Genomic DNA, 12,819 nt, shown 5'->3' with positions numbered 1-12,819 from the left:
ATCCAATGATACTTGCTTTTGCCTCCTTTTGAGGATTTCATGGAAATATGACATTGCATTGTCGTTAAACAGATTCATCACTCGCATTGCCACAGCCTTACTCAGTTGGTGCTTTTCTACAAAATTTTGCACTGTTTCCCACATTTTACACACCTCCCTAGACTTCTTATAAAATCTTGCAATGGTGGCCCCTTGCATACCTTGTTCGTGCTTCCCGATGATTTCCTTCTTAACTTCCACCATAATCATCTCCTTCTTTTTACCGCTTTCTTTTTCAACCCTTTTCTTCATTGGAGCTATTGTCGTAGTACAGTTAATAAAGAACAGTCACTACATTTGGACACAAAATAAAAAAATGCCTTACGCACAAACACATGGTCACAACGCTAGCACGAATGTTGACTATATGAATGACATATGCTGACTGAGACTGTGCATGCGAGACGATTACCCACAATCCCGAGTGACTTGTGATCGTGTGACACTCGACAGACCAAGCGTATAGGTAATACAGTACTCGTATTGCAAGATGTCGCTCGTTTATCACGTTAAAATTTATTAAAAATTTTTGCTCGTCTTGCAAAACACTCACAGACCAAGTTATTCGCAATCCAAGGTACCACTGTATAGGGAAATAAATTAAAAACACTATGTTTATTTTTGAAGTAAAACATTAATTCCAACATTCTAAAATGTTAATTTTCTTGCTTTTCTGTTTGTAAAATCATTGATCACATTGTCGAAGTCTATTTCATCACTCAGTTGCTGTTTTATAGACAGTAAGGCAAGATTTCATAAACGCCAAAAAAAAAAAAGGTGCTGCCGGGGGGGGGTCTAATCTAAATAAATGTGATTGTGATCGAGATTTGGGAAACTTGAATACATAGAGGACACCCCTATTAGGACTTCAAGCTTAAAATAGTCTAATTTCCTTCCTTTATTCTTGTGTATTATTACAATTTTAATACTGAATTCTTGAAGATGTCTCTGTGACAGAGATGAAATACTGGATGAAATAGAGATGTTTAAACCTGTTGGTTATTTATCTGTGCTGCATTTATCCTCATTATTAAATTTAATGAATATTTTAATTTAAAGTCCATGCGGTTAGCTAAGTGGCTATACACTTCGCAACCATATGCCTGGGAAAGGAGTGTCCTGGGTTTGATTCTCTTTGCCAACGTGAGGAGCTTAAGGATCTTTCTCAGACATAGCCAAGTTAACCAGTCTTGGGCGTGGACAGCAGGGTTTTTCTCCCGAGTTTATCTGGGGTTTTTCGTCCCGCAAGCAGGCAAACCAGCCCCATGAACATAACACGGAGTACAATCAGGAATACTTAAGACCAGACCCAGCCACAGGCCTGATTCGTCAGCTATGCCAGTCCTGAGCCCGGATTGAGATGGTGCCATACTTCCCCATAAAAGAGGCCTCAAGGCCGTTATACCATCATACCCTAAAAATAAAAAATGTAATCACAATAAACATTTAATAATATTTATTTATTAATAAAATAAGCATTTAATTGATTAGATTGCAAACTGTATAATCTAACCTATGCCCTCCCTCAACTCCTTCAAACCCCTGAAAAATCTTTGTTTGTTAGAGGAATTTTTACTAAAAAACTAGAAAAATCCAACACTCAAAACCATAGGGTGCTAATTCTCTAGATTTTAGTCTTAGTATGTATGCTGCATTCATATGTGATTCATATGCAGATCAGTTCAAGTTTTCAAAGCTTATAATATTCAACTGGAGAACATTTTTTATGGAAATAGTTGTCAAATGGACAAAATTACATACATGGACATGGGTGGCATGGCAGGTCCTGCAGGTCCCATCGTGCTATTTGGCGGTGGCCTCATAGCTCCATAATTCTGTATAAACCAATAAGTAAACATTATTAAAAATGAAAATTCCATACAAAATATGGCATAACAGTACAGTTTTACAAAAAAGTAACATCTCAACAAAAAAAAAAGTCGAGACATATGAAGAGCCAAAGGCTTCAATTCGGCGAAATATAACTTGTTTAAGTTAAGGGATATATATCCCATATCATTTCTTAGCCGAATAAGAAACTCAAAGAGTTTCATGCCGAATATAGTAGAAACTATATAAAGTTCGGCGATTCCAAGCGTAAGCAAATACCTGGATACTGCAGCAACTGACCCTTAAGGTAGTGCAAGCTGAGGCAACTCATGTCTAAGGTGGTACTACAGTAATACAACAGTAATACAGCTCCTAGGAGCTAAGTTCACATTATGGGTAAATATCAAGAATAGTGATCGGAGTTTGCCCCACCTTAGATATGAGTTGCCTCAGCTTGCACTACCTTAAGGGTCAGTTGCTGTAGTATCCAGGTATTTTCTTACGCTTGGAATCGCCGAACTTTATATAGTTTCTACTATTCGGCATGAAACTCTGAGTTTCTTATTCGGTAATAAGAAACGATATGGGATATATATCCCTTAACTTAAAGTTGAGATGTTAATCCAGAAATTTATGAATACCCTTTTATCTATTTGATTTTAATTTGATAAAGCACATAAAAATGTTGTATGAAGCTAATTACTACTATTCATTTCTTATCAGATAAGCTGCACATGCCAGATGCAAAACATGAATACATCAACCCTCGTTAATAATATACTGAATATTTTTCTCTCAACTACAAATAAATATTGTATAACTATAATCAACTAGCTGTGATAACAAATTATAGGGACTAGAGAACAGTTTTGTTATAACGGATAGTTTGCTATAGTGAATATTTTTTAGTATAGCATTGAAATGGCTTTGGTTTGGCTTATACAATACTTTGTTTTGTAATGAAGGTTTATATCACCTGGTGATAATCAAACTGAACTGACTATACTGTAGCTGTCCAGATCATCTGGATCTCCTACAGTTGGATTACATGTTCATGACACAAATAATGTTGCTTATTATTCTCACCAATAATTTTGTTTAAAACAAAATTATTCATGAGAAGGAGAATATCTCTCTCTAAATAAATGTTCACATTTAAAATGTGTTCTGAAGATCTGGAATGTCTCTGACTAAGAATTCTATGTCAAAATAGCAGAATAGACATTTATGAGTGACTTAGTTAACATATGGAAGACATAAATGTGAAAGAATTTTTTAAGAACATTCAATGCTTACAAAAAACACATTTCTCTAACATTTCGATTTCCTTAGTACTGAACGAGTTTTTTTTTTGCTCTCCAAAGGTTTCTATCTGGTCTCTGAAGAGAACCAACCAGTTCGAAACAGTTCTCAGGCCAGTAAAACTTTTATCAAATGGACGCATGAAAGGTGAATATATGGATGCTTGGGTAGCGTCCATATCTTTTAAATAGTTCAAGCTAAAGCACAACTCATGGATGCTGAGGATTATATTCTCGAATGCTTTCATGTCAACTTACAAAATTTTCATAGTTTCTACAAACATTTGGCTTTGAAATAATGTTAGATTTAATATCCACTCTGCCTATGTAATTTTACATCACCGAAATGAAGTCTTTTGGCTCTTTCTTTAGTAAACATTCAATGCATCATTTAGACTTATTCACACCTTCAATGTTGATGACCAACCTCTAAAATCACTGGTATCTCTGAACCAAGTGCAAGAATTCTAAAGAAATGCAATCTTCCTTCTCATCAGCAAATTTATCATTTAACCAAAGATACCGTTTTACCTTTATCTTGTTTATAACTGCTAGTCCCTCAGATTTTTGGGAAACTGCTGGTTGAAAGTTAATGTCATCATTCCTCCATCTTACAGTTACCCAATTTAACCTCTTAACCTCTGCAAACATAAATATTCCTTCACAGCACCCAAGCAGTGGTGATCTTCCCACTTAATTCTTCATCTCTTGATATTTTCAAGATGTCTCTTGAGTTTTCCTTAAAATACCTACTTTGTAGTCCCTCACATATCCTTTCAATGCAAGAGCCCACATATGGATGAATGATGTGATTTTTCACCAACCAGTTGCAAATTCAACACCTAATTCACAATAAAAATCTTCTAACCCAGTGAATAAATCCAAGACAATTCTTATGTGTCTACTGTTACATTATAAATACATATACAATCCCTCAAACACATTATTATTCCTTGCTCCTATCTGCTATCTTTTCATTCCATTCTATAATTAAAAATACCCATAATGATCATTCTCATGTTATTCACCAAACCAATTTATTCAAACATTTCCATACACATTACTCTCATCCCAAATAAAAACTACTGTCATCACCCACCTGCCTCCCATCAAAGAAACTGTTCCCATCAGTACATCATTCTCAGCTAACCATGTTTCACTTATGCAAGCAATTTTCAATAAGTGCGACAAATTCTAAATTCTTATACTGCTGGTATTTGCAATCAGTCAATAACATATTTTAGGGTCTGCAATGCATGAAGCAGGTCAGCTAAGAAATGCTATCCAAGAAATTAAAAGACTTTGAAATTGGGATTTTAGGAATGAATGAAGTTAGGTGGCCAGGATCAGGCAAAACTCAAGTTAATGACATGATAAGGTATCCCTCTGGAAGGAGTGAAAACAACCATCAAAATGGAGTTAGAATAATATTAAACAAAGATGTCAATAAGTCACTGTTGAGCTTCTTTCCCCTACTCGGATAGGATAATGTTATTAAAACTGAAAGGTCAACCACTAGATGTTAATCTTATACAGGTCTATGCCCCTACTGCTGACAAGAGTGATACCGAGATTGAAGAATTTTATGATAAATTAAAAGAACTAATGAAAAACACAAAAAAGCACGATATTAACATCTTCATGGGGGATTTCAATGGTAAAACTGTGAAAGGTAGAAGTGGAGATGTAGTTGGCGAACATGGACTGGGAACAAGAAATGAGAAAGGTGACCGTCTTATTCAATTCTGCCAAGAAGAGGAGCTAATAATCACAAACACATGGTTTAAGCTACCATCCCGAAGGCTGTATACTTGGCAATCACCACATGATAATAATGGGAATATAGTCAGAAACCAAATTGATTACTTGCTAATTAATCAAAGATTTCAAAGTTCTGTAAAGAGTACAAAAACCTATCCTAGTGCAGATATTGCTTCTGATCATAACCTACTGGTGGCAGAGTTAAAATTCAGACTGAAAGCTATACTTAAGAAACATCAACAAAAAGGTTTGATTTAGGAAAATTAAAAAACACAGAGATAAGAAACAAACTGAGTCAAGATCTGAATCAAGAGCTAGCACTTATCAAGAATGATGACATCATGAGGGTTGATGAATCATGGAACAAATTAAAATCTATCTTCATAGAGAAATGTACCAATACCTTATGTCCTAATAGAGCAGTAAAAAAGAAAGATTGGATAATCGATGAAATTCTCTCTCTCATGGATCAACACAGACCATATAAAAATCATTATCATTTATGATACCTCCAAGGAGTCCATAGACTCATTGCGGGAGGATACCTACTGTACAACTCTCCGTCTTCACCACAACACTGAACCTTACTACCAATCATCTACATCAACCCCATCTACTACCCACCACCACCACAACTTGCATTTTTTTGTCTGTAAATTGTGTGTGTTCTGAAGGACCAATTTGTCTGTATGCTGGAATGAAAAACCCAAGTTTCTGGGAGAAAAAACCCTGCTACCTCTGTATGAAATCGGCTAACTCACATTCGATTGAAAAAAATCCATATAAAGATTCCTCTTATCACGACAAGAATTGAACTTAGGCCTTTTCCAATCATAGTCCAACAAAATATAAAGAGCAGTGTTCTCTCCAGAAATGTTTACCAGCCGGGTGGAATGAAGCATTAGCCAGGCGTGCAAAAATTTTGAATGAGTTAAGAAAGACCCCTTTTCATAACAAATTAAAATAGTAATTTTATTAGAAATTACTTCAAACAAGGATAATATTTTATATAGTAATTATAACAAACAAGACTAGGATTTTTTTTTTATTTTCTCATTAAGTAATGAAAAATCTTGTAATGCTTTCAGCTTAAAATTCTATACATTAATTCTTCTTTTCAGAAGCCCAGCTGTCAGCAGCTTTTTTGTAATTAAAATCTGTTGGATCTGGTCCATTCAGTGAAATCAGCTTCAGATTATTTAGAGTGTTCTGACTGATGTGATTCCTCGTACAGGTTTTTATTCTTTTTAATGCAGAGAACCTCTTTTTACATTCAGCTGTGCTCACAGGTATGGTCAGTCGAACAGCAGCTAGTTTTGCTAAATTTGGAAAAGACTCTTTGACCTCAGATGTTGTTGCTAATTTCAGCAGTATTTGTCTTGGATCTAGATTTTTGTATGACTGTCCATTAATCATTTTTGATGCAACTGCCTATTTTAGTTTAGTATTGTCATAGTTTAATACTGCACGATTTCCATTTCTAGAATAATAATCAAAAAGAATCTCAGAAGCCTCACATTGATCATGACTTTCTGCATTGAAAAGTCTCGAAAAGCAGGAAATGATTGGCATATCTGGAAATCTTGCTTCTAGGTGTTTAATAACTGTGCCTATGTATTTATCATATACTGTAGTCTTAAACGTAATAACATTAGAATCTGAATAATCAATGTGAAGGTCTGACCGTTCACCTGAAAGATGCTGATGAAGATTTTGAAAATTACTGCCAGGAGTGTCTTTCGATTCCATGATGGATAGTTTTCTGGTTCTAAGACTGATTCTATTTCAGTTAAGTCAACATCTTGCCTTTGCCATGATCTAGACAAGTTAGATAAATGCAGTAACATATCTGAAAGCATCATTAGTGAAGCTACGAAATTGTATGTTCTGATATATTTACTTAAACCTTCAGCTGTGATATCATTTTGTTGGGTGGCCTCTCTTTCCAATGCAGCTATAACACTTGCACGCATTCTCTTAGAGACTGTATTGCAGAATCATGAGACAGCCATCTATTAGCCATATTAAGTTTAATCTGAGGACTGATCAGTATATTTTGGATTTGCGTTAAACCAGCCACCCTGACAGGAATTTTGGAAGAAGAAACACAATTGCCTTAAGATATCATTAAACATGACTAAATAGGGCACTTCAGCAGCTGCTTGGGCACTAGCAAGAGCCAGTCGGTGGTTTACACAATGACAGTTGACCATGAGTCCATCTGTTTTATCTTTGAGCAGTTTTGCAACTCTCTTTTGCTTTCCAATCATGACAGCTGCTCCATCAGATCCTAGGCCCACCAGATTAGAAGATTTTAAGCCTAGACTGACAAGGGTTTCAATTACTTTGTTATAGTCTCAGCTTTGCCATCAATGATATTGCAAGTTGATACAAAACTAACCCTGACCTCTTTTCTAAGTTGACAAACATATTTAATGTACACAATCAGCTGTTTTAAAACTGAGATGTCTGTAGTTTCATCATATAAAACACTGAAATAATCTGCAGAATGTATAATTTTCAGTATTTCAGATCTAATTTCTGATGCTAAAATATCAATCAGCTCTTGCATTATTCTTTCTGAGGTATAATATGCATTATTACCAACGTTAAGATGTTCTAAGTAGGAACAGCCCATAGCCTTGCAATGCTTAAGCAATTTTTCAAATAATGAAGTATGTGGTAACTCATTTTCTGCTAACCAATAAATAGATCTTAAAGCTCCCAGAAAAGCATCTCTCTTCAAGTTATTCAAAATTGAAATTGATTTTTCAATTTGCCCTATTCAAGTTTCTTCTAGTATACGTTTTTCAATTATTCCCGAACAAGAATCAGTGTGTAACTTGCTTTGTTCATGGTCAACCAAGCTTTCTTTTCGAAGTCTTGTGCATGGCATAGTTACCCAAGTCACTTCCTTGTTTGTGGGTCGTCTCTTTCCACATTTCATACATGTGGAACACATCATTCCATTATTGTTGAAAGTTTATTTTTCACTTGGTTAGACTATAATAAATTTAGTTTAATCCTTTATCCAAGTGTGAGCAAACAAAGTTTGCACCTGAAAGTATCTTCAGGACTGGGGTAAGGTGGTACAACACCTGGAAACTCGTTGCAAAGGTGGAGCAAGCTAACACCACTCCTATCTCAGTATCTCCCATAATGCAAAATACATCTCCTTGCAAATATGTTTAATGTTGTGCATTAAGGGAAGGGCCACTACCCAGACTAGTTTCGACCTTTATTGAGGTTCTTCAGTGGGAGCCAGGCCCAAGTGGAGATACCAGGCAGGAGCATTAGCAAGGTCATCTCTACCTATAGGAGTTGCCAAACGGTGTGCCACCTTTTTTAATAAATTACTCTGGATTTAGAGAAAGATGTTGAAAGCTCATTTTTCACTTGGTTAGACTATAATAAATTTAATTTAATCCTTTATGCAAGTGTGAGCGAACAAAGTTTGCACCTGAAAGTATCTTCAGGATGACCTTGCTAATGCTTCTGCCTGGTATCTCCACTTGGGCCTGGCTCTCACTGAAGAGACCTCAATAAAGGTCGAAAACTAGTCTAGGTAGTGGCCCTTCCCTTAATGCATAACATTAAACATATCCGTAAGGAGATGTGTTTGGCATTATGGGAGATACTGAGATAGGAGTGATATTAGCTTGCTCCACCTTTGCAACGAGTTGCCCGGTGTTGTACCACCTTACCCCAGTTCTGAAGATACTTTCAGACAGAAACTTTGTTTGCTTACACTTGGATAAAGGATTAAACTAAATTTATCATTCCATTATCTTTCACCACCAACCAATGGAATTTTTTAAACCACTCACTGTTAATACCCGATTAGCAGTGTTTAGACGCACGTTTTACATTTGAAAGAGACTCTGCACAAATCAACGATTCTGATGTTGGTTTGGTGTCTTTGCTACTATGCTTACAACAGGTTTCATCTTTCTTAAAATACCATATTTGCCGGTGTATAAGCCACACTGGCATATAGGATGCACCACCTTTTTTGTACACATTTTTTAGTAAAAAAACTTTATCACTGAATATTATAATGAATTTACAGTATTTCAAATATAAAGTAATAAGTAGGTCTACTTTCAACAAATACCTAATCTAACTAGGAAAGAGAACCTACCTTTTAATCGTCAAAACTCAGAAATTCATCTCCAGAGCTAAATGAAGAGACACTTGAAACCTCTTCTAAATCAGAATCTGAGTTCTTCATTACAACAAATTGTCCTCTGTATCATCCAGTGTATTACTAATTCCACACTTCTTAAATGATTTAACCACTGTCTGTTTTCACAGCATCCCATAAAGCTTTGACCCACTCACAAACTTGCGAAATGCTAGGCCCCTTCCTTCTTCCTGAAGGCATAACCTCAAAATGTGAAGACTGCATCCAGCTGTTCCACTTCTCCTTCATAAATCCCTTAAATGATTTATTAATACAGATATCTAAAGGTTGAAGCTAAGCTGACTAGTTAGACCTCCTAGAATTACAGCTAACTGAGTTTTCAATTCCTTGAGTTTATTTGTAACATTGTCTGTTATGTGAGAACGAAACTGATCCCATACTAGCATGGCGGGCTTCTTCAACAGTCCACCAGGGCACCTAGACCAAATTTTATCTATCCATAACTTCATTTCTCCTCCATCCATCCAGCATTTTGCATGAACATGTACAAACATTCCTTTAAGCAGTTTTTCTTTGGGTAGAGTCTTCCTTTTAAAAATCAATAGTGGCAGCATTTTTGTCCCATCAGCACAGCAGGATAAAACAACCATGTAGTGAGTTTATCGTGCCCCAAAGTTTTAATAGTAAAACTTTTAGTGTCCTTGGAATCTACAGTTTTGTTTGAGAGCACATCAAAAGTCATCGGAACCTCGTTCATGTTTCCTATTTGCACAAGTTCAAAATTTTCTCGTTTCCTTGCGTTAATGACGAATCGATGAATTTCAATAATTTTTTCTTCATATTCAGCTGGCATTTTTTGTGATATTTTTGTTTTAGTTCGCATACATAGCTTGTTTCTCTTCATGAAACTTGAACACCATGATGCTGATCCAGTAAAGTTGGCAATCCCCCTGTTAGTGGCTATCGTTTTCGCTTGATGAATAATCATTTTTGTAGACAATAAAAGTCCTTCTTTTCTGTGGTCTAAAATTCAAGTATTCAGTTCTGCCTCAAGTTATGGCCATTTTGCAGTTCCACTTCATAGGTTATGTTTACTGTGAGTTGCTTTTTTTAAATCCTCTTCCTGATTCCGCCAAGTTCTTATCATTTTCTCAGTTTGGGGTGGTCCGAAATGCCTCTCTGCAGCCTTGATTCCATGTTCTTTAGCATACGCAATCACACATAGCTTGTATGCAATACTGTAACAATGCCGACGTTTTTCAACCATAATTTGCCAAGAAATTTAGAAAAAATTTAACGGCAGAAATTTATCACGTTCACAACTGCGACAACAACTGGAAAGTTTAAACAAATAGGACACATCTATGTCAGTGTTTCTCAAAGTGTGGTATGCATACCCCGGAGGGACGTGAAAGGTCTTCAGGGGATCGGTGGCAATTTTTGGTTATGCATCATTAACGCACAGAATAAAATTCAATGTATCCGTGAAGTTCGAGATCGTAAAACGTTCCTATTGTATCACTCAGTAAGGTACAGAGACATCTGCAGGCTGTGTGCAATATGTTTCTCAACCAACAGTGCAATTAGCGACAACTGGGATAAAAAAAAAAAAAACGGCGATAACTAAAGAATCGGATGTCACCCTCCCACAGAAAATGCTGTATGACTCAAGCAAAACCATATGTTTTTGAGAAAGATGTTGAAGGTTTATTTTTCACTTGGTTAGAGTATAATAAATTTAGTTTAATCCTTTATCCAAGTGTGAGCAAACAAAGTTTGCACCTGAAAGTATCTTCAGGACTGGGTTAAGGTGGTATAACACCAGGGCAACTCGTTGCAAAGGTGGAGCAAGCTAACAACACTCCTATCTCATTATCTCCTATAATGCAAAACACATCTCCTTGCGGATATGTCTAATGTTATGCATTAAGGGAAGGGCCACTACCCAGACTAGTTTCGACCTTTATTGAGGTCTCTTCGGTGGGAGCCAGGCCCAAGTGGAGATATCAGGCAGAAGCATTAGCAGGTCATCTCTACCTATATCTCCACTTGGGCCTGGCTCCCACTGAAGAGACCTCAATAAAGGTCGAAACTAGTCTGGGTAGTGGCCCTTCCCTTAATGCATAACATTAGACATATCCGCAAGGAGATGTGTTTTGCATTATAGGAGATAATGAGATAGGAGTGTTGGTAGCTTGCTCCACCTTTGCAACGAGTTGCCCTGGTGTTGTACCATCTTAACCCAGTCCTGAAGATACATTCAGGTGCAAACTTTGTTTGCTCACACTTGGATAGAGGATTAAACTAAATTTATAAAACCATATGTTGCCGGTGCAACATATGGTTTTGTTTGAGTGCACGTGTTAAAACGAAGAAATATATAATAAATGTGTTTCAAATATTATACAAGGAATTCGGTTAAAGAGAATTAGCATTTCAACTCAACTGTCAGCTTGACTTTGTCATTTAGTATCAAGATCTTTTGTTAATACCACACCAATCATATGAACACAGATGTCTGAAATTTGAGAAACACTGCTCTACGTAACTGGAATGCTCTCACACACAGCAAGGAAACAATAAAGAAATCGCGCAACTCGGAATAGAGAAAATTTCCACAAATGAAAATAATAAAAAACTGAGTATCGGCGTATATGATGAACCCTGTTTTTCAGATCTATTTTCGAAGAAAAAAGTGCATCTTATACGTTGGCAAATACGGTTATTTAAGAGTGTGGTTTTCGGACCTGACTTTTTACTCATTATGGAGTAATTTAATAAATACAAAATATCATTGTTATTAAAGTAAGCTAAGTTATTAGCTAAGCCTGCCTTTTGTTTAGCATGTGTAAAATTGCTCTGTGTATGACGAAGAGATAGCTAAAGTAGTCCCTTAGACACTTTGTTTAAGAGAGGATTGTTTACCTTGGAGGATTAATTATATTTCCAAACATAGTCTGCTGTAGAAGTATAAAGCCTGAGAAATATTTGTGTGTTTAGAGTTCTTTTTTGTACAGTCATATAGTATGAATAAATTGTTTTGTTTGACATATAATTTGCATGATTCCTGCATACCAATGACCTGCTCATAAAAATTGAATCTGCGTGACCTTGAGTAGCCACGACTAAAAATTAGTAATTTTTGTGTTGCTAGATGTAATAATAAGTAAGAGAGGAAAATTCTGTCCTTTGCTGAGTGTTTTTCTTTGGAAGGTTATTCAACTCCTATCTACGAATTTTGATGGCGCAGCCGATACAAACAAATAAATTTTCAGAATTCTAAATAGAAAAATGCCAGCAGTTCAGACAAAGAAATTGGCTCCAGCCAGAGGCAATTTCTTAGTTCTAAAGTTTTGTGTACATGAAGAATCATAATTACGGCCTTGAGACAAGGGGGTAATTAAAGTTGAATGAGAGAATTAAAAATAAGAGACTAATTCAAGCAATGCATTTAGAGCTCGGGGTTACGACAAGTATAATAAGATAAGAAGAATTAAAGTAACAGATAAATATTGAATAGACATTTAGAATCAAGTATAAATAAGAATTGAGGAAAACAATAATAATCAATATTTTAAACAATGCCGCAGTCGACAGGATTTAATTCACATAATTAATCAATCACAAATTGTGAATTAAAGTGAGAAGTTTTGGTATAGAATCGGGCATGTATAAATTTTTGTGAGTTTTTAAAAGAGTTAAGATTTTAACTCTTTTATAAAGATCTTTTATAAAGATCTTAAC

The 12,819-nt window shown here is 35.8% G+C and overlaps 1 protein-coding gene across 8 annotated transcripts in view; it reads right to left on the bottom strand.

The window, feature by feature from the left end:
* Positions 1 to 12,819, bottom strand: part of LOC150092876 (single-stranded DNA-binding protein 3-like) — an 846,537-nt gene that overhangs the window by 367,242 nt on the left and 466,476 nt on the right. For all 8 annotated transcript variants that reach the window (XR_016550498.1, XM_090414347.1, XM_090414349.1 and 5 more), the window contains one exon: positions 1,801 to 1,874. Coding sequence is in view for 7 of the 8 variants with exons in the window: in XM_090414347.1 (XP_090270473.1) it covers positions 1,801 to 1,874 (74 nt within the window). In the remaining variant the exon portion in view is untranslated. The remainder of the gene's footprint in view (positions 1 to 1,800; positions 1,875 to 12,819) is intronic.

Source organism: Typopeltis vanoorti, chromosome 25 (genome assembly GCF_054136105.1).
Source record: "Typopeltis vanoorti isolate ZY-2024b chromosome 25, IOZ_Tvanoo_1.0, whole genome shotgun sequence".
Taxonomy (NCBI): domain Eukaryota; kingdom Metazoa; phylum Arthropoda; class Arachnida; order Uropygi; family Thelyphonidae; genus Typopeltis; species Typopeltis vanoorti.
The sequence above is the reverse complement of the archived record's forward strand: the minus strand, read 5'-3'. Positions and strand labels throughout refer to the sequence as shown.